Genomic DNA, 26,888 nt, shown 5'->3' with positions numbered 1-26,888 from the left:
TGAAAGGATGTCTTAGCAATGTCAGGAATCTGTAGACAAGGACTTTTTTCTAATCCCCATGAAGGAACCAAACTTAATTCTGACTACATGTTTCAGAAAACCAGAAAATCCAATTTCCCAAGAACATGAGGATGGGAGGAAGCAATTGGGAAGTGACTACGGTGTATTTTTTTTTATGGAAAATGGAAATACAGGTTCAATATGAAGGTATGTATAACATAAATAAAGGAAAAACTTATTACTCATTTTTAGCTGCAGTGTTTCTGCTGATTATGCAGAGATAGGCATATTTTCCAGTAAAACAAAACAGATGGAATACCACAGAATAAGAAACACACATATAAACCCAAATAAAAATATTAACTACATCAAAAATTCAATGAAAATACATTTTAAATGTATTCTATTCTATTCTATTCTATTCTATTCTATTCTATTCTATTCTATTCTATTCTATTCTATTCTATTCTATTCTATTCTATTCTATTCTTTCTTCCACTTGCATATCCCTAGTGGATTTTGAGTGGTCTAATGGTAAAAAGCAAAATAAATGACTTATTAGATTGTCTTTAATATACTAGGTATGAAATTGTAAAGATGAAAGAAAAAGAAATGCATAGAATATTGAAGATTTTMCAATAAAAGTACTACATACACATGCAATTCCTGTATACACACATGCATACACAAACTCCTATTTTTCAGATGGGCAGAGCTCTAAAACAGACCAAGAAATTTCAGGATGTAGCACCGAAGACAGAGTATATGAAAAAGACATAGTGACGTGAAACAGAATTAATTTAATAGCTATTTGCATGATAAAGAAAAGTGTGTAGTAAATTTTAAGAAATTGCACCATGACTGTGGCAGCACAAATGATTTCCAATAAGAACATAAAAATGTTTCTTGATGTTCTGGATACAYTTAAACTATTTTTCCCCCTCCCCCTAACTTAAATTCTACTTAGGATCCAGCTGGGCATTGGATTAAATTAGTTCTGTGTATTGTGCATATGGGCATTGTAAACCCTGATTAATCAAGGTCTATGAAGTAATGAGAGACCTACAGAGAAAGAAAACTTCAGGAATGAAATGCCGTAGATGATCAGGGTAATTTTGCATTAATGTCCAACTGCTGCTGACAACTCCTCTGTGTATGCAGCAGGGATAAATACAATCCTAGCCCCCATGTTTCTGWTGAAACAGGAAAGAACTAGACCTCACAATTTCACCTTTATCTACAGGGCAGTACAACATTGCACACTAYAAATTTCAATTTCTCTGATTTAGTTGTCATTTTTAAGCACATTAATTTGTAAAATTGCTTTGGTGAAACCTTTCAAGTGACCCTCTAGTTATCGTCTATTAAACTTTGTCTTTTTCTAAAATTAGGCATATTTCATTTCCTTGCTAATGACTAGTAAATCAAGATTTTTGTAGAAACCTGATTGTCAGTCTCRTATTTTTTGCATAGTTGCTGATTGAAGACTAATACTATGGCAAGGTCATTGAAAAGGAGTAATTGGATAGCAATATTATTTGCAACTCAGTGTTTGGTTACAAACTTACAAATACCTAGAAACCTGTCTTTCAAAGATATTTTTATCAGAACAAGCTGATGTAGGCTACATGGAGTAATGAAGGTTGTCTGGGACTATGAATGCAATGTATCTATTTTAGCTAGATATGAATGCAGGAGTTTTAATATAAACAAAATGAAAATTGCTTCAGAAGCAGATGAAAATCCTAAACATCTCCCCTTTGCTGAACTATCTTTGTATTCAATGTAGACATCTCCACATTAAAGTACCTTTTTCTCCCCTTGTTGGTACAATGATTCAGTATTTAGGCKCATGAAGAAGGGTAGGAGTTCTACATTTATCATCAGAAAATTTCAACATTTTTTTTCCCTCTAAGACTTTCTGCTGATTTTGCTATTACTAAAGCCGTTGCTGACATGTACTCTGATCATTTTGCTCAAGATTTAGAGATGTTGCTGTGAGTAGGCGCAAAATGATGACCTTGATCTAGTGATCTGCAACATTACATTTTGAACTGAAAGAGGGTGACTCAAGTGGAACGAATGTGACCTAAGGAGGTTACTGATGCAGATACCAAGGAGAATATTTTGGAAAAGAAATAGCTATACAGAAGTTCATTACTTTGTAATAAGACTGCTAGAAATTCCTTTAAGCACTCCAAAAATCTTTACCATGTACACAAAAAGAATCTGTCTTCTTTTTTATTTTTAGTGAAAAAAATGTATTAAAATGTCAGAAGGATTTGGCATATAGTGACAAAAAAAAAAAAAAAAAAAAAAAATCAGAAAACCTTTGGGAATATTTAATTGTTCTATATGACCAGAATTCTCTAAAATCAATACAAGTTTTTTCCACTAATCTTTATATTTTCAAGAGTATCAGAAATGACAGCTTTTCAACAGTGATTTTAGAAAATGTCTTTGATGTTTTGTGTTTTGTTTTATAATATGATGCTATGTTTTATTGCATAAAACATTCATGTTTTATATTTTTATGTAGACTAAAACTTAGAAAAGCTGCTTTTATTAATTATTTATATCATGCAGTATACTTGTCTTCCTTTGTTCAGCAACAAAACACATGCCTCTTCTTTAAAAGCAGTTATATTTGCTCTTAAACTTGTGCAAGTAATGTGTTAACAATAAAAAAAAAAGTTTTATATGTGGACAAAAGCAAATCCTGGGGGAACCACATATTCTGCAGGAGGGGTGTGTACCCAGTGGAGCTCCCACCAGTGGGGAGAAGATGATGGTGACCAACACAAACTGTGTGGGTGTTTGTGTGTATGTGCGTACATGTGTGTTTGCGGCTAGAACTTTGAGGGATTTGCTCAAGAAGGATGTTGAGAAATTTAAAGATGTAAATTTGTTTTTTGTGTCTAGGATTGCAGTTTATCTACGGTGTGATTGATATTGATTCTAAACACAGGGTGAATCTGATTGGTGGTTCATTATGTTCCGTAACTAAATCAATGAGCTCCTTTGATCATGATTTGGTTTGAACAATGTGAACTGAGCAGTCTGGTGCTGCAACAGCACCGATTTCCCATTACCTCCAGCCTTCTATTATTTTTCATTATAGCTGTACAGATGCTTATCCACACTGCTTAGCCCTYAGCTCAGTTCCTGGGAGATTGTGTTTTGCTGCAATTACTTCCCTCTAATGTAAACCTGCTGCAAAGGGTGCTGTTCCATGGGGAGGACCCAGATAATGGGAATTGCATTCTATACGCTGCTGACTCTAGCTCAAAAAGATAATTRTGTTTACTTGGTTTTTCAGTTTAGAGTGTTAAAAATRAGGTGAAACCTCTACTGAAGAYCACTTGGAYGTTCTTGTGCTYGAAAACAGAGACTTTGGGAGCATTWCCYAGAATTTGGCAAGGAGATTTGTGAGGTGGCTGAAGGTGCAAGATAGAGCTAGAGGACTGCACTGAGAGGTGTCACCATTTCTTAAGTCTTATCCACGCTGGCTGTTGAGGGTGGTTCTAGCAGGGAACTGTTTCCAGAACATGTTTCAGAATATGTGGTGGTTTACTCTAAAGCAAATACCAGCAGTCAAGAACCATTAATGAAACTTGAGTGATCAGGAACAGAAATTAGTTGGTGTACAGAAAAATAGAAGGTTTCTGATAGTATAGAAGTCCTYTAAATTATCCATCTGCCAGGCAGGGGTCTTCTCTAGATCACATACTAGGTTTTCTTTTCTTTTTTTTTTTATGTGCATTTTAATAAGTGATGAGATATCTGCACTGGAAATGCCAGAAAATASAGTAAATAACAGAGAAGGAACAGAGGATTATTCTTGGTATAATAATCCCCCTAACCCACCCATGATGTAGCAGCCTCTGGTGCTGTCTCATTACCCCATAGTTTGCACCAACAGGTGTGAATTCCAGGGCAACAGACTGACAAGGTAAGAAGCTCGTGGGATAATAAAATTTGTCTGCATGTGATAACTTTGGCTCTTCTCTTACATTTGAAGCCATGGAGGCTTCAGAATAGATCACTTCAGGATGTTCTTTTAATCTCAAACTGTAAAGGAATCAGCAGTTTCGCAAATAATTACACTGAAAAAAAGCGCCAAAAATGATATGATATTAAATAAGTACTGAAAAATTACCAGATGGTGTTAAAATATGGACCTTCTTTTTTTTTTTTTTTTTTTTTTTTTTTTTTTTTTTTTTCTGAAATGCACTGCTAAATCAAAGTACTTTAACTGCTAATTAGCCAATGAGGCTGAATGTTTTGGAACATATTGAAAATCATAGGAGTGAAGGAAGTAATCATGTTAATACTTATAAGAACTGGACAAGAAGAGAATATTAGTGTGATTTATAAATTTAATTATCTCATTAGTGATTAGTCCAGTGTATTTTATATTCCTCTGGTGAAGTAATTAGCTAAGCTCTACTTTTACTCTCCATTAAGATGTTGCAGAATCAGAGAATGGCTGGGGTTGGAAGGGAYCTCTGGAGGTCATCTCCTCTCTGGGCTGATGARTCCCAAATCTCCCAGCYTTTCTTCACAGGAGAGATGCTWTGGTCCTTTCATCACCTGAGATGCTGTAAAAGGACTGACAAGTCTTTACAGTGATATCTGACCAGAATGATGACAATGTAAGTAATTTGATGATTGAAAAGAGAAGGGGTAGAGGGATATTTAAACCTCAAACAGTGGTATTCTGCCCATCTTTTTATTTCTGATAACTGCTCAGGAAAATACTATTTCCTTATTCTTGATGTAGCCCCAGTCCTCAAAGAGATGCACTGCACTATCTTCGTAGGGAGGAATGTAAAGTGACCCCTCATGCTACCATCTGCCACAGGGGAAATCCACTGGGAAACATCACTCACCTCTGCAGTGAGTATTGAGGCAAATCTTTCTCAGTGCCTTCAAGAGAAAACAAAAGCAAATTAAAACAGGGAAAAATAATCCCCTCATATCTTCTTTGATAGCAGCAGATGTTTTTGAATTCCCATGCAAGGTCTGCCATGGAGCAGACAGTGGATGGAGAGGATAGATGCTCTGTACAGCTTCCTCTGCTCCCTAGATCTGYTGCCAGGGATCATCTCTGCATGTGCAATTTTGCTATTTCCAAATACTGAACAATTGCTAGGCAGATGTTTGGGGCAAAATGACYCCAGGCACTTTTCTGCCAAGATTCTTTCCAGCTGGGTGGCACTCAGATTCTACTGGTTCCAGGGGTTGGTCCTCTTGAGGTGAAGGACTTTGAACTTCCACATGTTGAACTTCATGAGCTTACATCCTGTTATTTCATTAATTATGTTTTTTCTCTGCAGAATGTTTTGTTGCTAGATAAATAGAMCATATATACTTATATATTACTTGAAACATTTTGGTTTTAGTTTTTATTGTGCAAATCAAAATAAAATCAGACTATCTTGTCATTTATCAAACATATAGTCAATMATGAACTCTTGGGCTATCTTAAAAAGAATGAATTTCTGTAATAGATCAGCAAAATAATTTTTCTGTTTTAAAAAGAAGTGATTTTTTTTTAACTTTGAACTTACATCTTTTCTCTTTAAGAAGTCTCTTAAGTTTCCATGCATATTTGCCATACAGACACTGAAAATTTTAGTTATTTGTTTTGCATAGCCTCCCTGCCTCTTTCTCTGGTATTCTAATTTCCCCAAGAGCACCCACCACGATGACAACCTCATTACTAYGCTATCTTGATAACTCTGATGAGAGATACTCCTCTGTCTTGTTGTTCCTGTTTATATATCCTATTATTATTTTCCTGYTGAGTCTTCCAGAAAGTTTAAAAGGAAAACTGAGTCGATTACTAGTGCAGTGTTGACCTAAAGTGAATGGAACATTATTTGTTTATTAGTACATTTTAGAATTAAGGTATCTTATACTCCATTTGTTTCCCATTGCTAGCTAGAGAACATCTACAAAAACACTGGATTATGCCAACACACAATATTATGTTTAAAAAACTCAAAATCTTAAATATGCAATTTTTTTAATTAATTCTAGAAAGTATAAGAAAGAATAGTGACATACTCTACATGGAGCTAAGTAAGCAGAAAATCATAGARTCATTTTGGTTGGAAAATACCTTTATGATTGAGTCCAACCCTTAACCCAGCACTGCTGAGGCAACCACTAAACCAYGTATGTCCCATGTATTGAAAGATATCTACATATCTTTCAAACACCTATAGGGATGGAGATTCAAACACTTCCCTGGGCAGCCTGTTCCAATGCTTGACAACTCTTTCAGTGGGAAAATTTTTTTCCTAATATCCAGCCAAAGCCTCCCCTGGCGCAATTTGGAGTCATTTTCTCTCATATTTCTTGTTACTTGGGAAAAGACACACTCCYACCTTGCTACAACCTCCCTTCAGGCAGTTGTACAGAATGATAACATCTCTCCAGAGCCTCCTTTTCTGCAGCCTAATCAAACCCAGTACCCTTAGCTGCTCCTTCACATCTATCTCARTAAAATTACTCACTTCTGATACTTGAAAACAGTGGAGTTGTTTGGCTGAGATAGAACTGCTACTTAAATAGAAGAGATAAGAYTTCAGAGAAAAGCTGAAGTTATCTAAATAAAAAGTGGTCTACAGACAGCTGCTTGGAATGTCAGAGGCACAATTTATTTTGGCTTATTGTCCTCCTGAGGTATTTTAAGGCTATGACTACATGATTCTTTAAGATAACAAATGTCCTCATGGAGAACACAGGTGAAAGCAAATTAGCACCAAAGGCAGRAGAAACATACAGAGCAGCGGAAATGAGATATATGTGATCAATAAAAAGAGCAGGATTGCAAGAAGGACCATCAATTTCTCACTTCTCATCTCTTTTGTGAACATCTATTTATGYCACAGATAACAACATCATGTTTGTTGATGTTCCTGCTGGACTGGGGCTGCTCCTGAGTCAGACCAGGACTGAAGTCCCTGGTCTGTGGTGTCAGCCAGTGGAGCCAGTGAGGTCTTTAATCTCCAGCCYGTGGGGCTGCACCATGAAACCCAGCTCTTAGGGGGGACAGGCATGARTGAGGAGGGCAGCAGGGATTGGGGGGATCCAGGAATATGCATGTGCTGGTGAACCTGGGGAGTGGGGTGTGTGCCCTTCTGCCTCTGCCAGCCCAAGAGGGGAAGGGACGTGTCTGTGTCTGTGTCTGGTGTGAGTCCCAGTTTTGGGGGCTGCAGGGATCAGCACAGTGTGACAGTCTGAGCAGCCCATCTGTGTCCTGTGTGTGTCTGAGAGTGTCTGTGCCTGTCTCTGGGGGACACACTTCACTCCACTACTGTTTAACCTGATAATGGAAAATAGCAGAAGCATCCTTCAGACTGAGCAGAGATCCTGGGTTCCATAATGGGCTCCAGCAGCTGGGCAGGAATAAGAAAATATACCAAGTTCTTAATAATACAAATAAAAATAAAATAAAAAATAAAAATAAATAAAAATAAAAATAAAAATAAAAATAAAAATAAAAATAAAAATAAAAAAATAAAAATAATAAAAATAAAAATAAAAATAAAAATAAAATATTAGCAACAATGCATTATGACTACTGTCTATCGCTAAATACAGGAAGCCCCAGAAATGAATTAATTTCTATGCTGAATTAAAGGGAAGAGTTAAGTACAGAAGAAAGCATGTTATTTTACTATGATACAGTCTCAACMTTTAAAGAGAAGATTTATATCATGTATTCATTAATAGGTTTATCATATTATTAATTTATATTACTTATACATATTTGTATCTACGTACACATATGTACATATATATCTGTACATACATACMGATTCATATGTATGCTTAGAAAGTATGCATATTTATATAAACCTTTTCAAAAAGCACACCAGGGAGAATAAAGACTTGGGCCTATTTTTTCTTTTAAAGGAAAATCTTCTTAAGTAKATTTTGCTGTTTGTGTATTATACAAATACAGGACTATAAGCACGCACATTCTGAAAATTAAACTCAGTTACTGTACATCATATATTTTGAATAAAAATGCTAGTAAGATGAAGACAAGATGTTTACTGAAGATAGTTTTGTGCACCAAATGGATAGATAATGAATGCTGTCAAATGTTTTATGTATGTGAAGACAAAGTGGTTCACAGCAATTTCTACAACTTGAAAAATGCCATATAACAATCTTGATGGATTTTTTTAAAACAAATTCCCACTGAACTGAAGAGAAAGGAGACAGATTCAAGTCACAGACATCTCAGACATATCTCAAGAAGCTAGAAGAATTACCCAAGAGAAAAAAAAAAMCATGATTTTTCCCTACTTTTGCTTTTCCTTAAAGTATTTACGATAGGTTTTTGAATATTTTTTAGAATTAAAAAAAATGCCCATATAGGAAAGAAAAATATAAAATTAAATTAAATGAAGTGTAAGTGAAATTGGCTTGTGAGAAATGCCTTTCTAGAAACAAAATTAAAAAAAAAAAAAAAAAANAAAACAAAACAAAACAAAACAAAACTAAAAAAGCCCAGAAAAATGGGGGCATCTCCAAAATTCACTGGAACAAGAGTAACTTAATGTAGCTATTCTAGATGACATTCCTATGAAATAATGATATGCATATGTAAATAATCATCCACATTTGATAAACCATATTTGTGAAGCAAAAATAATTATTTCACTAATTAAAAATACATTAACGAAAAGGAAAAACATCTAACATGGGTGTATAATGAAAAATGACCAAAGACTTCAATTTCATATTTCAAAAGGTTCATTTTTTTAATAATATCTGTGGCAATAGGAAAGATCTTTCTAAAAGGTATTTATACAATAATTAAAGGACTTTTAATWTTGCTTGATATAGACCAATGATGCATTCCACCTGTTTACCATCAGGGCAATTTTTGCAGCAGATTTTATATCTAGTCACAAGATTTATGAAAAAAACCCACATATTACATCAGTGTTTCAGTAAATTGACTATTCCATCTCTTTATTTCTGACCTGCCATATTTTTATGAAAGAGTTTCTTGATCATGCAAGTTTTCATTTCTTTTTCCTTAGTATTTACTTAAAGACTGGGATTCAGCAAACAAATAACTAATATAAGATTTTGATGAACTAGTCTAGGACTATTCCAAAAGTAATATATACCAGTGGTTTTGGATCATGATTACTTAACACTTTTGTTTTCTTTTTCTGCAGGTTCTCCTTGTCCCTCATTATTCTAACTGCTACCTAGTGAGACAGGCTGGGACACCTCACAAGAAATCAGTCAGCATTCTAACATCAATATAACTCTGCTCTGTTATTGATACCAATCTCCTCTTGCTGCATATTTTCCTGCTCATACTTTGCCATAGCACCATCCAACATAGACCATATATATCATGTTTTACCACTTCACTTCTTCTCTGCATTTGGGATTCCAGGATGGCTGCAGCAAGTCAGTGCTTAATCATTCCTAAAGACTGTTGTACATTCCATCCTTGCAATGACTCATTTATTTCAGTCTATCATCCTCCTTTATATGTGAACTTTTGTATACTATTAGATTAATAAATCCTGCCAATCCAAATTAGAGAAGTCAGTGTGACAATATTAACAGGTAAAGTGAATGGAACACTGTCAGAAGCACATAACCCCAATCTATTAACACATCTCATTCCATTAATGCTGACATACAGAGAAAATGTGTTTCTYACATGTGCCTTTAAAATTAAATTAATAAATAAGCAAAGGTGTGTGGAAACAGAGATTTAATTTTTATTAGTTCATCTAGGAAATTAAAATTACAAATTTGTCGAACTTTGATATTTTTCTCTCTATCCATTCAGTACTATGCTGCATTAATTTTTCACATCAGGCAGAACTCCAGTTGCTGTTTGCTGCAGTTTAATTATCACTTCGTTTTTATGGAAAGAAAGATAATTATAGAAGATTGCAAAACAAACTTCACATGCTAGGCTACTCTTTATGTGATGAGCCATATAACCTTCAAATGCTTTCATAATATTTGCACTTAGCCACTGTTTTATATGCTAGTTAATAAACTGCTAATTTGTTTAGCTCATCCAATTCTTATTTGCAACGTTTTCACATTTGGTAGCAAACATCAGGAAGCATTAAAAATAYATCATTGTGAATTGCAACCATCCATATCAGCCTTTCAGTAAACAAAGTTGAGGGGGGGAGAAATAAATTATTAGATATTGAGCAGAGATAACACAGTATCAGCACCTCTTCCAGCCTGAAAAATTCAGGCTTGCTTTATAAACTTAGTGACTCTCAAAAGAAGAAAACAGCCCTCAGGTCTCCTGAATGGATGTGTGGAAACAAGACTCACTGGGCATAAAAGCTAGTCAAGAACACAGCAGGATGACAAGAGGGATGAGCTGAACAGATGCAAGCTGAGACTGCACAGCTGCAGAGCCTGGTTAGTGGGAATACATATTGCACCAGCTGTAACACAGCTCCTGCTATGCAGATGCTCCTCTGCCATACCAGGCCCCTTCTCAAAGCAGTTTTTATCTGCTGTAAATGTATAAAAGTCCTGGTAGTTTTCAGCCAGAGACTGCATCAACAGAGGCCTGAACCTCTGTTGCTCTGTGTTTTCTCCYGCTGCTATAGAAATGAACTGTGTCTGTCTGACCTGAATCTGCAAAATAGGCAGTGTGTTGATGTTGTAATGGGGTTATTCTTTGTGCTGTCTTCCTAAATATTTCTGTATTTTTATAGAGGAACAGATATTAACAGTAAATGAGAACAAATACAGCTGCACCCAAATTGGGTTTATTGTAATTTCCTACCTGAATGCTTGTGTTTTTTGTAATTTGTCCTAACTAAGAGGAAATTTKTATTTTATCATCCAAAGACAATGTCCTGTGCACATCCATGCCTAACATTTAGCTACAAAATTGTTTTTAATGTCAAAAGGACAAAAATAATCTGCAGCTACTTTAAGAATATGCATGCATAATGGTTCTTGCATCAAAACTTTCTTGTTGTCATAGAATCATTGATCACTTTTGATGACCCAAAAGATCATCTAAGTTCCCACTCCTGAGCCATGGGATGGGACATCTTCCACTAGACCATAGTGCTCAAAGCCTTATCCAGCCTGGCATTGAACACTTCCAGGCATGGGATAACTTGTCTTGGCAACCTGTGCCAGTGTCTCACCACCACCGCCAATAACGAGTTCCCTCCTAATATCAAATCGAAACCTATGATCTCAGTTTAAAGCCATTGCTCTCTGTCCTATGACTACAYGCCCKTGTAAAAAGTTTGTCTCCAGCTTTCTTGTTGATCCCTTTAGGTATTGGAAGGTGCCTTATCATCAGGTCTCCATGAAGCCTTTTTTTTTTCTCCACGCTGAGCAGCCCCAGCTCTCTCAGCCTRCCTTCATAAGAGAGGWGCTCCAGCCCATGATCAATTTCGTGGCCCTCCTCTGGACTGGTTCCATGTCATTATGGGACAACAAAGATGGATGCAATATTCCATGTGGAACCTTAGGAAGCAGGATAGAAGGGCAAAATCACGTGCTGTGATGTTGAGAACATGCTGAGTTGGAAGGGACCCACAAGGCTCATCAAGTCCAACTCCTGGCCCTGAGCAGAACCATCCCTAAGAGTCACACCAAGTGCCTGAGAGCATTGTCCAAATGCTTCTTGAACTTAGACTCTGKGCTGTGACCACTTCCCTGGGGATCCTGTTCCAGTATCCAATCACCATCTGGGTGAAAAACCTTTTCCTGATATCCAGCCTAAACCTCCCCGACTCAGCTTCAGGCCATTACCATGAAGCTGCCTCAACCTGCTTGTCACACTTCTCTTGGTGTCACCCATTTATTTTACACACAGGCACAGATGTCATACATTCTTCCCATTGGTGTAACTTGATGGGAAAAACATGCCATATCATTTTGCTCAAAATATTGCCACAGCTATGTAGTGAAACAACTGCAATAACAACACCTAGACACAGAATTGTGAAATACTAAAGATATAATCTTATAGTATACATTTCTAAAGTACAGGTTATTTTATAGTTTATATAGTTTATATAGTTACAGTTTATTTAATTTATTTTATTGGAATTAGTGTTTCTGAAGGCATAGTCTTCAGTCTAAATGTGGACACAAAAATTTAAATGCTGAAGAATTGTTTATGAATACCACAAAAAAAAAAAAAAAAAAAAAAAAAAAATACTAACAAACAAAAAAAAAAAAAAAAAAAAAAAAAAAAAGAAGCTCTTTTGAGTATATAAGCTTAAAATCCATCTAGCTTTTAGTTCAAATATTTTGTTTCATTCCATTCAATAAATCAGTGGAATAGACTTACCAGAAATGAAAGCACAGAACATAATTATTATTCCCAACAAATAACAACAAAATGCTTTAACAAAACATCCACTTCTTCCTACTTTTCTTCACAGAAAAAATGGGGGTAATTTCACCTTCCTTTATCTGTTGACAAACCATCAATCTAGCTTAAGCTGGCTACCTTTTTTGTCTTGAAGACTTACAAATTTCTGCACTGGAAGAACAATGATTCATCCATAATATTTTAGACAATTGCCTAAGGATGGAATATGCTGCATATCAAACTGCCTTTTTTCATCATAAAAAAAAAAACCAGAGAGACATATTTTACTTATATAGGAAAAAAAAATTCTAGAAATCTAGAATTAAGATATATGACTATTATTATAGGTTTTTTGTTAAATTTCTTTCTGAAAACTATAATAATTTTGAACAAGGAATGAACTTAAAATTAATTTTCTTTTCTCTGACCGTATTGTGCTTTTCCTTAAAAACCAGTAGATTTTCATTAGACCAAAAGTCTTGGCAGCATATCTTAACTGATTTAGACCCCCCACCCCACTCCAATCTTGGAACTGAAAGTTATTTCACCATTTTCTGAAAATGTGAAGTATAACTCATAAAGCAACAAATACCCTCTAATACCTTTGTTGTTATCCATTCCTCCAACAGCAAAAAGTGTTCCAACTGTAGATTTTCTAGGCTTAGTTCTTGGACTTTGCATGAGAGTTCTTCTTTCTGGTAAAAGATGATATTTCATGGCTTCCAGAATAAGCTTCTGGCATTCTAAGTCATCCTTAAAAAGTGCATGGTTTTCCAGGTCAGCCAATATCTGTGAATGACATGAGGTGAATAAAAAATGCTAGTAATTCCTACAAAAGCAATACTCTGCAATGAAAGACAAAGACAAATGAATGTCACAAGTGTATTTCTTCTGTCTAGAATAGAGAGTTTTGCAGGGCTATTTTCTTCTTGGAACACAGACTGAAAATGAAATAGTTACATGATTTTTAAAGGATGTTAAGGGCACTGTTTCACCAGCCCTTAAGATTACCATCTTACTAATCTTTTGCTGAAGGCATTGAAGAAAACTAAGTGTTCTTTTGCAGATTGACTTAWTTTTAATTGTTTCCAGCATAACACTGAAAGGACTTAGAAGGCATCTCTCTGCAGGAACATCCCCGATTTTTAAAACCAAACCAAAACAATGCCTCACCCCAAAACCAAGTGTTCAGTGCATACACATGAAAGAACATTCTGTTTCCAAAGAAGAAAGACTGCAAGTAGTAAATGTCAAGTGTTGGATTCACTTGCCTCTCTGTACAAATCTAGCAGCTTTTGAGATGTTGTAATTCACCATGTAAGTGTTCAAGATCCCACTGAATTATGCAATCTGGGTAAACCTCGCAGCTGACCTAGCTCTGAGCAGGATTTGGACTAMGGAACTCCTGAGGTCTACTCCCACCTAAATGATTCTTTGACTCTGTGATCTCACTGATGTCAGGGCAGAAGAATGCAACGCTCATGCAGATTTTGAGCCTGATCTGCCAGACCCATGCAGACACCTCAGATAACCTAAGGCATCCAAATAAGAGCAGGATTTAATTGCATATAGCAGTGTATCCATACAGCGTGGTAAATTTCTAGGYATCATAGAACATCTATCTGGGAGAGCAAATAATTTTCAGAGAAGCAGCTGAATGCCACTAAGCAGGAGAATTTCATTCCTGGATTCTGAGGATGTATCTTCCCACAGACATATGTATGCAAATACATGCAAATTGTTTTGCAGCTGCCTAGAGACAGGAAGCTAGATTCCTTTTAAGAACTCTCAGCTATTTCATCTGGACTTCAATGGCTGTGGAAAAATGCTTCAATGTCCCTTGTCAATCTGTCAGCCTCTTGTAGATAACACATTTTCTTTGACATCTAAAATATTAACAGCTTGCACATGTAGACAGTTGTTGTCCTGCTTCTGATTTTAGGCATCAGTCACAAAATGAGTCCATGGTGGAAAGAAAGGCAATGCCTGCTACAACCCTCGGTATCAACAAAGGCTGGGGATGAGCAGATAGAGAGCAGCCCCGCTGAGAGGACTTAGGGGTTTCGATGGATGAGAGGCTGGACATGACCCAGCAATGAGCACTCACAGCCCAAAGAGCCAAACGTGTCCTGGGCTGCATCCAAAGCAGCGTGGGCAGCAGGGGAGGGAGGGGATTCTGCCCYTCTGCTCTGCTCTGCTGAGACCCCACCTGGAACACTGCATCCAGCTCTGGGGGCCCAGCACAGGAAGGACATGGATCTGCTGGAGCGAATCCAGAGGAAGATGATCCAAGATGATCAGAGGGATGGAGCACGTCTCCTATGAAGAATGGCTGAGAGAACTGGGATTGTTCAGCATGGAAAGGAGAAGGCTCTGGAGTGACCTAATTGCAGCCTTTCAGTACCTCCAGGGAATTCACAGGAATGAATGGGACAAGACTATTTACAAGAGCATGTAGGAACAGGACTAGGGGGAATAGTTTCAAATTGAAAGAGAGTGGGTTTAAATTAGATATTAGGAGGAAATTTTTTACTGTGGGGGTGGTGAGGCACTGGAACAGGTTGCCCAGGGAAATTGTGGRTASCCCACCCCTGGAGATGTTCAAGGCCAGGCTGAATGGSGCTTTGAGACACCTGATCTAGTGGCTGGTTTACCTGCCAGTGGTAAAGGGGTTGGGGCAAGGTTCCTTACAACCCAAATCATTCTGTGATTCTGCAATAATGGTTTCTGTGCATTTCTGTATGCCTGTTATGGTTATTAGTCAATTAATGTTACTAAATAAAAATACTAAAGTATGCTTATTGTTTATACTAGTGGTGCTAGACATCTTTTGTGACACTAGGTTAATTTTATCTCATAACGTTAAGATTTTTCATATACTCTTTTTGTGATTTTTTGACCTTTACAGCACACTGCTCAGTAGAATGGAAAAGCAAAGATCTGAAGACAAATCATGTCCAGATTTTAGGCAGGATGACAGTTTCTCTTGCAAAATGATTTAACACACATTTAGAACTACTGAATTAAACAGAGTACTCTGTCAACATTAACTGAACAGAATACAGGCACAAGAGAGCTAAGAAATCAAATTATCAGTTTTCTCTCCACAAATTTGAGGTAATATTAAGTTACGTAGACTTTCAAATGCTTAATGGAATTAATGAAATTGATGACAAAGGTTTTTATGGCAAGCTTATTATATCAGTAAGGTTGAAAGTACAACAATAATGGTGATGACTCCTTTTTAGACTGGCACTCCTTTGCTCAGAGGTTCTTAGGCTCTTAAAGCAAACACTTGTCTTTGAAATCTTTCAACTGAGTTTCCAGCTGTTTCAAATAAAGAAACAATAATCCATGAACATGGTTCTGTCCCAAAATTCTGAGACTTAATTCACCAATCACAAATAAAAGCTGAATCTCTTTTTTCTTTCAGGCTTTAAATTCATGTTAAAAAATTAAGAGAAAATAGAAAAAAAATATAAATAATTTTTTTAAGCAGACACAAACATCTGTTGACTTCCCTAAATATATATATATATATATTTTATATATTCATTCCTCCTTTTTATTCACATTTTTTAGAACATGGGCTAACTTGTGATAAACATGGTATTTCTGAATCTCCTAAAGGCTAAAACTTGTGAATAAGGGAAAAAACAGAAATTGAAATTGCAGCTACTATTTAGAAACCAGAAGTCATATGAAGCTGTTTCATGTTGTCTAAATTTCAATAATCTGCTTCAAAGTTTTTCTACTCCATAGTTATCTTTCCTGATTATGTCAAAACAATCGATATGTTTTTATTAAATCAGGATGCATTGATTTTATAAATTCAGTTAATWAGGATGTTTCCCTGGAAAACATATTATGTTCAGCTTGCTCTTCCATGTCTATGACAAACTTCATTAAGAGAGAATTGTATCAAACATTAAATGAATGTGCTGTGCTTTGTAACGTGGAAATTCACAGAGCTGTAGTTTCTCAAAAGGCTACAAGGGCTACACCAGCATAGTTAACTTTAGCATTGCTAGAACTTTTCACAGTAGCAATACCCTGAGAATTTTTTGCAACTTTGCATATCTCATTTTTCCCTGTTAAAACTCCCAAAATGTCCTTTCTCAGATGTACTTCCAAATGACTTTCAGCAGCACGCTGCAGAGAGCAGGCATGTTTCAACTCGGTGAAGCTCATTCACTCTGAAATATGGAGTGTAAAGCACTCAAGCACTGCCAAAAGGAAAATCAAGTCTAATGAGCACAAAAGGAGTTTTTTGGTACTGGTTCAGTGACTGACAATGGGTGCACCACGGGACTGCACCGACTGCTCCTGCCTTGCTCTTACTCCTTCCTTGCACAGCAGCTCTGCATTTGCTGCTTCCTGACAGATCTCCCCCAGCCTCTCTGTTATCCCAGTGATTTGCAGCTATGATTGTGGGGATTTGAATACATTATTTGAGTGATACTTAAAAAAAATCTCACATATTCTACACAAATGATCACCTGAGAGATGGAACTGGTCCATTTCTACCCTGTTGAACATGTCTCATCTAGGATGAATATCAGTGACTGCTAGGAGAAAAGAGGATACCAGCTGCCTGGGAAGGAAATGACCATTCCTTTCCTTTACTCCACTCTTGGATGAGACTACAAGGCAATGGAAAAGGCGAAGAGCTGCCTCACCAAAGCTTTCATAGTGACCTCATAGTGACTTCTGAGGAGGCACAGAACACCCACTGATTATTTAGATAGAGTTTCTTCCTTGTGAAAAATGCAATGTGTGACAATATTCACTCAGTCAGGATTAACTAACCCCAGGTTCCACCCTGGCATGTGCCTCAGACACAATAATTATCCAAAAGGGGAGATGAGGAAACACCATTGGATTCCTGGCCCTAGAAAGAAAAAGCATGGGTATTTCTTCCAGGACAGATACCAGGGCTATAAAAGTGAACAAAGTGAGGAAGTACTCCCTGCATGCCAAAGTTAAATACTAAGTACATGCAAAAGCTTTAATCTCCAATCCAAGAGAGTTGCTTCCAAAAGAGGGATAGCATCATTCCAAATTATGCATTATGTGGTCTTTATCTTTATCTCTATCTATTGTGATTTAGAATCTTGAAAAAACCTTAACAACTTTCAGCTATTCTATACATTGGTTAATATTAAATTTCATACCCAAACATGCTGATTTTTTTCCCAGAGAGAAAGCAACTTCCAGTTCTCTAAAAATGATCCCAGTATCTAGATACCCTCTCCCTGTGAAAAACCCTAAAGAGTTCTGTGCCCTTAGAACTTACATGCCAATGTCATGTGGAACAGAGGATTAGAATTATCGTAATAGTATTAATAATTATAACAGAAGAACAAAAAGTTGAATGTCCTTTAARTAAATTGTGAAGGAATGAAATGTGGATTTTCATGGCACATTTAATTTAACAAAGCCCACAAGTCTCTTCCTTGATCCAAAATATATCTGAAGTCRCTTGACAACCTTGAGTCAGAGAATCACATTACCATATGAAACAAAAATCTGAAGAACTAATGACCTAAAGTTTGCATTTTGAATRTTTTTCAAGCAAGATATTTGATTAGCCATCATTGTCCTTTTATGAGTCTTCTTCCATGTACAGATTTGACACGGCTGGTTATTGTTGATGATCRCAGTAATGCAGCTACCAGGAAAAAATAGAGACTTCTGAAATGTAAGGTCATGATTGCTCTTTGTACAGATTAAAATGAAAAGCAAAAAAGGGGTTTACATGAGTTTCTGGAAAGAATAAAAATACTGCTTTGWAACTTTCTATAAAAATAGTTCCAGTAGTTTCCAGCAATAGTTCTTACCATGCTTGTGCTGTTCTARATGTTAGGAAACACCATGTTGCTATGGACAAAGCTGCAATTGGAAGAAATTTTTGTCTATTTAAAGCTGGTAGGGATCATTATTCCTACATCATAATATTGTCATATGAATGAAGCATTTTAGTTGCTTCATGTGGTGAAAGGAATAAATTGTTTGCCACTTTGTATTTTTGGTCTGYAAGACAATTGCAGGAAATGCCTGTAACACTAGAATAACTGCAGAATTTAACTTAATTAATTTCTACTCTGATTAAAACTGTATATAAATATATCTAGTTTAAAAAGTATCAGTTAGACTATTTATGTTTCACTGCAAACATGAAAGAAAAAAAAAGTCCCCCAAGAAGCACTAGTACTTTTTTTACAAACAGAATAAGCTCTGAACTACTTCACCACACCTCTTGGATAACACCTCTCCTGGTATGAAGACTATTGTTTAATGCATTTAAATTTCTAAGTTAAAAACCTTTGAATTTATGGCACAAACCTAATAGTGATTTAATGGATTTAATTTTTTTTTTGTTTGTTTCATTATGAGACATTAGAACAGGTTTCCTTGTTTCTCCTATTACAGCTGAAAATTTACAGCCCATTTTCTGACCAGCTTGCTGGTCTTGGCTGGGAYAGMGTTATAKTTYTTCATAGSTGGTATGGGGCTGTGTTTTGGATTTGTGCTGAATRCAGTGTTGATAACACAGGGATGTTTTAGCTGTTGCTGAGCATGGCCTACACAGAGTCAAGGCCTTTCCTGCCTCTCACCCCATCCCACCASTGAGGATTCTGGGGGTGCATGAGAAACTGGGAGGGGACACAGCTGGGACAGCTGACTCCACTCAACCAAAGGGATACTCCAGATCTGATGGTGTTTCATGCTCAGYATTATAGCTGGGGGAAGAGGGAAGAATGGCAGGACATTGGGAATGATGATGTCTGAGCTTCCAAACCACCATGACATGTGACGAAGCTTTCCTGGAGGTGGCTGAACACCTGCTTGGTGTTCAGTTCCTTGCACTGCTTGTGCACATGGCTTTTGCTTCACCTATTAAGCTGTCTTTACCTCAATCCATGAGTTTCCTCACTTTTACTCTTCTGATTCTCTTCCCCATCCCACTAGGGGTGGGGGGCGAGCAAGCAGCTGTGTGAGGCTGAGCTGCCGGCTGGGGTTAAACCTCAGCACCAGCTTTTCCAATCTTAAACATCCATACTCCATGTTGCATGCAAACTTCATACTTTTTATGTGAAGGTGCTTACATTCTCGGAAAAGTGGATAAAATTTTATCGGAATCCAAAATTATCCAATACTAGGAGTTAGTTCTAAATTAACTTTCTTCCTTTRTTCAAGGAAAAAGTGAAAGATGATTATGAATAATCATAGAAAGGTACTGGGGAAAAAAGTATGAGTTGCTTGTTTCAATATCACTTAATTTTTTGCTATTTCACAGTTAAGTAAATATTCAGCTCAACTTTTATTATTGAAAATAATAGATTTTAGTAGAAGAGCATTATAGTTTTCTTGATAATGCAAGGTATTAATTTATATGCTTGCATTAGAAATTTAAATGGTTACAATAGCAATATTAGCTATTCTCAAGTAAAATCGACAAGATATTTCAGTCATCAGTAATATTTTCAAATAAGGAAGAATATAAAACCAATTTTATTTTTATATATATTAAATAAAGTATTAATGAAAACAATCATAAGAGAACAGGAATGAGAAGAGCAGCATGCTTGCACTGCTTACGTGAGAAAGTATTTGGGACCATTGATTGAGCATGTTATTGCAATGTTAAAGAATTACACTCAGAGAACAAGAATAAACTTTTAAAATTTTAAAAATTCAGATTAACATTTTGCATARTGCTTATAAAAGGATATCAGAAATTATGTATTGATTTAAAAAATTGGGACAGATTTTCACACAAAAAAACTCTTAATTTTGCATAACAGACTGAGACAACACTGAGAATCACATAATTGTAAATTTACTTCAAATATATTTATCACTTAACTCTACTTTTTAAATGATTATATTTTGAAATTTAAAAAGCACTGCAATCATAAAATAATTTTCTGCCAATTTTTGTACTCTTAAGTATCATCAATACTTAAGTATTGTMATTTTCTTAATAGATATTGATTTGCAAGTAGATTTTATCTAAAGCAAATGTAAATACCTAAAAATTCTCTCAGTCTTCCCTTTAGGCTTAAAACAATTTTAAAAAAAGTCTATGAAAGTTGTTAACTTTTTTGGGGACACCTAAACACAGAGAACACAAGGTCTCAAACTGCTCCTGTATGTTGCTGAAGTTTCAACTCCATTCTTAAATCTCATTTTATCCATACGAACCTCAGCAATATTACTAAAAGAGCTTTTTGTTTTGCTAGGAATTGAATGTATTGAGCTAAATCCAACATAATCATCTGCTTTACTCACTGACTTGTAATCAGGAGCCTTACACTGAAGTTTTTTTAAAGCTTATTTCTAATTTATCATTTTCAGGTTTGCTTGCTTTTAAAACAACCATTTCAATATATTGTCTTAAAAAAATAGAATAATAAAAAATCTGCAATACCTCAAATACCTCAAATTTAGCATGTCTTGTTTTGCTTTCTACCATCTTTTTTCAGATCATTGAACATTCTGGATCTGTTTTAATTCTTTTGTTCCTATTCATGTTTAATTAATGTTTTCAGCAAAGTTTTTTTAGCTCAGAGATTTCTAGGCATTTTTCTGTAGTAAAACAAATATTCAGTATATGAAATTCAATATTTGTGTTGCTTATGGACTAAATTATTCATGATTTGTTTGTCAAGCCAGCTGCTCAACCAACTCAGGAAGAAAGACTATACTAAATCCCTCAGTTTTCTGTATTCTCTGGGAAAGATTATTTTCCCCTCAGAAATAAGATGCAGCAGACTTAAGGATCTTTAAAAAACTCTAGATCAGTTTTTCCTTGAAACATATGGCTAATCATTTCTGTTATGAATAATCTACATTAGAATTTACTTTCCTTAGTCTGACTGCAAGTCTGTGATCWGTGTATGCATGCAGGTGATAATATCCTGCAAAGAGATATAGTGAATAGTAGCAGACTGGGATTTTGGAAAAAAAAAAAATCCAATAGTGTCTTCTCTCTGAAATCTGAATTCTGACATCTACTTTTGGYAAATCATAGTCACTGACAGAGGAAATGTGTTCAGTATTTAACTGATTTGCAACTTCTGTCCCCCAACACATTCAAAATAATTTCATATTTAGAAGAAATTTTAAACTGGATTTTTGTGCTTCAGTTATAACCAAGTCCTCCCTATTCCTTCCCCACATCAGGGCACAAAGCCCAAACCATAGAAAGTTGAAGTCTGTTTTTCTTACCCTATCATTAAATTACCCGAAAGAATAGATTAGAGAAACAATCAACCACTTACACACACATTCTCTGAGGCTGAACATTTGATAGAGAAATTGAGAAACTGACTTTATCCCCTTCCTCTTGAATAAACTAAGTAATGGAATTGGAATATTTATTGGTAGCATCTGTGGCAAGTAATTAAACTGTGGTATTGAAATCACTTTCACAACATTAACTCTTCCCCAAAGCTTATGATTTCACAAACTCACTTATTATAATCTTCAGTAATATTCTCCATAAGTGGACCCTTGTTATCTTTTATGACACTTTTCAAATTTTAACTTAATYTATAAATACGTCCACAATTTTTTGGCTCACAACAACTTTAGTTGAACTACACTACTACTAGGTCTGTCTTTGAAACTGATACTAATTTGTAAAATTTACTTATCACCTTGATATTTTAATATTCAAATGTTATTCCATTTAGGAAAATTGTTTTAAACAATTATTTTAAATTGTTTTAATTGTTTTAAGGCAATTGTTTTAAACCCTCCCACCCCAGCTTCTGGCTCCAGTGCTGTCTTTTCACAACAATTTTATCAATCTATGTATTTTACAGCGAGGCTGAAATAAGGAGGGCAAAGCCTTAGATGTAAGCTCACTACACAGTTCTACTGATGCACAGCTCTACTTTTTACTTCATCATGCTAGGTTCACTCTCCAGAAAATGAAGATAAAATACCTTTATTTCAAGATAAATCCATTCTCAAAGTAAATACTAAGTTTCTAGATAAAGTTAGGTAAGATCAATGTCTCTTAGAGCACCTTGTACTTTTTCTTCTCTTCTCCTTGTGGAAAATAATAACTTCATAATTCTGAAAGCCGTATGTTTTGCAGTAACGTTAAAAGACTACATATAAAATTAGAAAAGATCAATTTGCATTCAAAAGGTCAAATTCCATTCAAAAGGAAGTGAAACAAAAACTTTAAAAAACCCAATCACATTTAAAAAACAGAAAATAGAAAAAATRTCCCAACACTAAAATTAACAAAAAGGTTGGCCTTTGACAAAATGTTCTTATCAATTGGTCTCCTTTTGTTTGAAGGCAGAACTCTATTTGAAGCTCTTCTGAATGGAATTCTTTATGTTTTTTTCTTCTGAAAGTRGTAAATAAGAGATTAGATGAAAGCACGACAGATGCTAACAAATGGAATCCAAACATTAATCAGTCATAACAACTAATAGCCCATATTTGAAAATTAATGGCTTTCTGTTTTTTTTATGTAGTTACCTGTTAACTACACTTAGCTGTAGTCTACCAAAATTTATGTAATTTTCATATAAGAATAAGAATGAAGAAATGGACACAACATAAAAGAAGCAATTTTTCCCATAAATAATGTTCTTCTAATTCAAATACTATCTTCAGTCTTAGAAGCAGACAAAAAAGATGGGTAAGAAAACATCACAGAAGGGGGACTGAATTTAAATATTTTTTCCAGACAGCATATTTCAAGTTTAAATGTTGCAAATGTCTAACATGAAGAAGTGTTTKAGGACATACACAATTTCTGAAATGTTGATGACTCAACTAGAAATAGAAAAGAAAATGTTTCTTATTTTGTGTCTATCTATTGTGCTGAATCAATCTAAGGGGGAAGGAAGAAAGAAGAAAATGACATTCCACTACAAAAAACAGTGACTTAACATTATGGGGGGTAAGTCTAATCCATCTCTTAGTCCTCCCTTTTTCCTTCTTTACTTAAAAGTGACAGATTTCAATTATGTCAGCAGCAATAATGGYTTTTGCTTCTAAAAGTACCAGTTGTTAACAACTGTTGAAAGCAGTGATTGATCTTTGCCCTCACTACTTTCAGTAAGTTATGTTTTCTTGACCTCTGGAGGCATGATTTATGGAAAACTTGTCTCAATTCATGAGCCTTTCACAGTACATTCTCTCCCCTGTCCAGTTGTGGMGGGGAGYGTAGAGTGGCTTTAGCAGACACCTGGCATCCAGCCAGGGTCAACCCACAGCRATAATCTGACAGTCAGTAAGARAGAAAAAAGATATAAACATGCCAAATCATGACTATACATCATACAACCTTGTAAAAACATGAGCAACAGGTAAAACATGTCTTCTCAAAATTGAAGACATCATTGAATGCAAATATAACTATCACTCATTTAAGTATGGTGCTATTTCAAAGATCGAGGAAAGACATCCTCTCATTTATATGACCAGAGCATCTAATTGATTTGGCAGTTAATATAAACTAATTTATCCACAAATATGTGTTTCCACATGGCCACAGTCTACACATTCTAGTGGGGACATGTATGAAACATATTATCATAACAATGTCATATAAAATACAGAGAATAAGCAACAGAAGTATACTATTTTTATAAAACCATTTTTCTAAATATTTTGCAACATAAAATTAATTGGGGGGGAGGGGCAAGTGGGCAAATTTTGTACTTTCTGTGTATCATTATCATTCCCCAATAATGTTATGACCACATGAAGAAGTTACTTAAGTTACTTATTTAGGGAAAATCCACTCTTCCTATAAACAAACTTAACCCAAGATATTTACTAGTGAAAATCATATGCTCGGTATATCATGCAACACTGAATAAAAAGTCAGGTAAGTTGCCAGTGTGTTGGATAAAGAAATAGTATTGTAGAATTATGTTGTCACAATGTTGTATGTGAAAAGCACCTCCTGACAGCTTCAAAGCATTTACTGATACTTTACTGATACTTTACTGATATTTACTGGTATTTACTAAACTTTACTGATAATAAAAGGCATTTGAAAATGAACGCCACACATAAGTGTGTGGAGCAGTTATCATTGTCACTGTTTACAAATGTTCACATGACATTTTTCCACACAAAAAAAAATAAAAATCCCAGCCATATTGACAGGAATTTTGGACAATTTTAGAATTGAAAAGCACAAAAAAAAAAGAAAAAAAGAAAAAAAAAATCCTTTGGATTGTATCTGCACACTGCATTGAAGTGTCATATCTTTGTTAAGGTAAAGTATCAGCTGACAAGCTACATCCACCAGCAGAGAAGCTGCTATAAAAAAAGTTAAAAGGTTAGCTTTACTGTATGATCTATACAAGAGAAGTAAAAAAATAACCRCTTATCTCATTTCTACTGGCTGTATTCAGCTTATTGTCATTATAGAGGCAACTGAAATTTCAAGCCCAAATTTCTCCTACATTAATAARTTAATAGAGGAATATGGACTTCATCCTAGAAGTTTGCCTGAAGTTAATTTTTTGTGGACTGAGACATTATTGTTTCTTAAGGTAATGAATTAATTTTTATTTACCTGAAATTAACATAAATATTACTTAAAAATATTGTCAAATSTCTTCACATTCCCAAATTTATATTAATCTTATAGAGACTGGCATTCAAATTGAGTAATGCTTAATCCACTTGCACAAAACCAAGCATTTAGCACAATTTGAGATGCCACAGGGTGTCTAAGAGTCCACACAGTGCCACTAAATATAGCACTGGATTTATAAAGGAATGTTTTCAAAAAAATTGCTTGGAGCCAGGGAGAATGATAATCCACTGAACTTCTCAAATCAGCACACAGTTCGTTCCTGTGCATTGCGAAGTGCATGAGATCTTCACTGCCTACACTGAGACGTTAGGAATTGAATTGATGTGAAGAAGACTGTACACGCAGGTGAATAAGAAACTGAATCGTACCTTCAGTCTTTTCAGATTCAAGTTATATGGTATGCAATTATTGAGAAATGATTGGATGAATTCACAAAATGTTGTAGAGGATGACTGAGAGYACACACATACTTAGGATTTACCCCAGACCAGTAGCCAGAAACCACTCTTAAAAGCCTAGAGCTCTGCTCAGGTGTGAGTTCTTATCAKCTGCTCTTGTTTAGTGATGCTAGAGGCAGTTAGAGAACTGAAAAAGCTTCTCATTTCATATTATCAATCACACTGCTCTCAAGGACAAATGTAAAGATTGACTGACATAGAATGATACCCTCCACTTTTGCTAAGCAAAGGAACCTTCAGTTGTTTCCTCTAGCTCAATATATATTGAAAAGGTCAGAATTTAATGAACCTGTCTGACAACTGCCTGGTTAATTGGGGTTTTTAGCAGAACAAAGAAATACCTCTTTGCCAAATGCCAGCTGAGATGTGGAAGGAATTTACAAGTTTGCCTCATCATGCCAGTTATCTAAGATTTAAAAGGTTTCTRCTCAATTATTACATGCAAATTCATAAACATTTTAAAGACCATGTAGAGTCAGATGTAATGTGTGAATTCTAAGGGGATTTAGAGGCTCAGTGCTTCCTACAGKTTGCCTACAGCATCTCTGTATAAATAAGAAGACAACTCATGTGGTTCTGTTGATTTTCTCTCCAGCAGCTTACACGGTATTTAGGTACTTCATTTTATAAGAACTGCATTGTTTCTGCTCCTGGGCAAGAAATCTAATTTAGATGCCTATAACAGATTCAATGGATCTGAGCCACTGTGTATTTAACACTGAAAGACTATGCATTATCCTACTGATGTGATTTGCAAGCCTCTGAAAGTGATATTATTAAAAGTGTTGTAGAGGAAAAGACAATAATATCTCTACTTTATGGTGGTTTTTCTGGTATTTTTTTGTTTGTTTTTTTTTGTGTTTTTGTTTGTTTTTAAAATTTTCCTAGTTAACCAGTGATCTACTGTTACAAGCAGCTGCAAATTTATAAACACAATTTAYACTGGCAATGTGTAGGTTAGCTTTAACTTATGCATTTCTAAAAGAAAATATTTGTGCTCTTTTTATCATGCACATCTTTGCTGAAAAACACTAAAACAGTGTAACATACTCATCTTTACTGYCATGGAATTCTAGGTACTTGGTACTGTTTTAACTTTTAACTCTCGCTTATAAATTCCTTCAGTTGGCCAAGTATCACTAGCAAATTCTCACACTTAAAAAAAAAAAACCCACCATAAAATAATGTTTTGCCCAATAGAAGCTGCACAAATTCTTGGCTCATGCTGTAGCATCAACATTATCAGATACAWCACACTGTGTACAGACCAACAGCAGAAACCAGCTTTTCACCTTAGTAAACATGAATACATCATTAGTAATCAAAATAGGCAGGGGCTCAAATATGCTGTGGCATTGCATTGAATGTTTCACACCACAGCTTGTGTCAAGGAATATGAGATATAAACACAGAATAAAAGATCCTGTTTCAGGAAAGGTGGAGACAAAGACAAGGAGAATTCAGTGGC

The 26,888-nt window shown here is 35.4% G+C and overlaps 1 protein-coding gene across 1 annotated transcript in view; it reads right to left on the bottom strand.

Moving 5' to 3' along the window:
* KLHL1 (kelch like family member 1) overlaps positions 1-26,888 on the bottom strand; it is a 174,803-nt gene that overhangs the window by 33,464 nt on the left and 114,451 nt on the right. The window contains exon 6 of the mRNA XM_057384477.1: positions 12,976-13,162. Coding sequence (XP_057240460.1) covers positions 12,976-13,162 — 187 coding nt within the window. The remainder of the gene's footprint in view (positions 1-12,975; positions 13,163-26,888) is intronic.

The sequence above is a fragment of the Malurus melanocephalus genome, unplaced genomic scaffold (genome assembly GCF_030028575.1).
Source record: "Malurus melanocephalus ecotype Western Australia unplaced genomic scaffold, MMel_1.1 scaffold_711, whole genome shotgun sequence".
NCBI classification, from domain to species: Eukaryota; Metazoa; Chordata; class Aves; order Passeriformes; family Maluridae; genus Malurus; species Malurus melanocephalus.
This window is presented reverse-complemented; position numbering and strand designations above follow the sequence as displayed.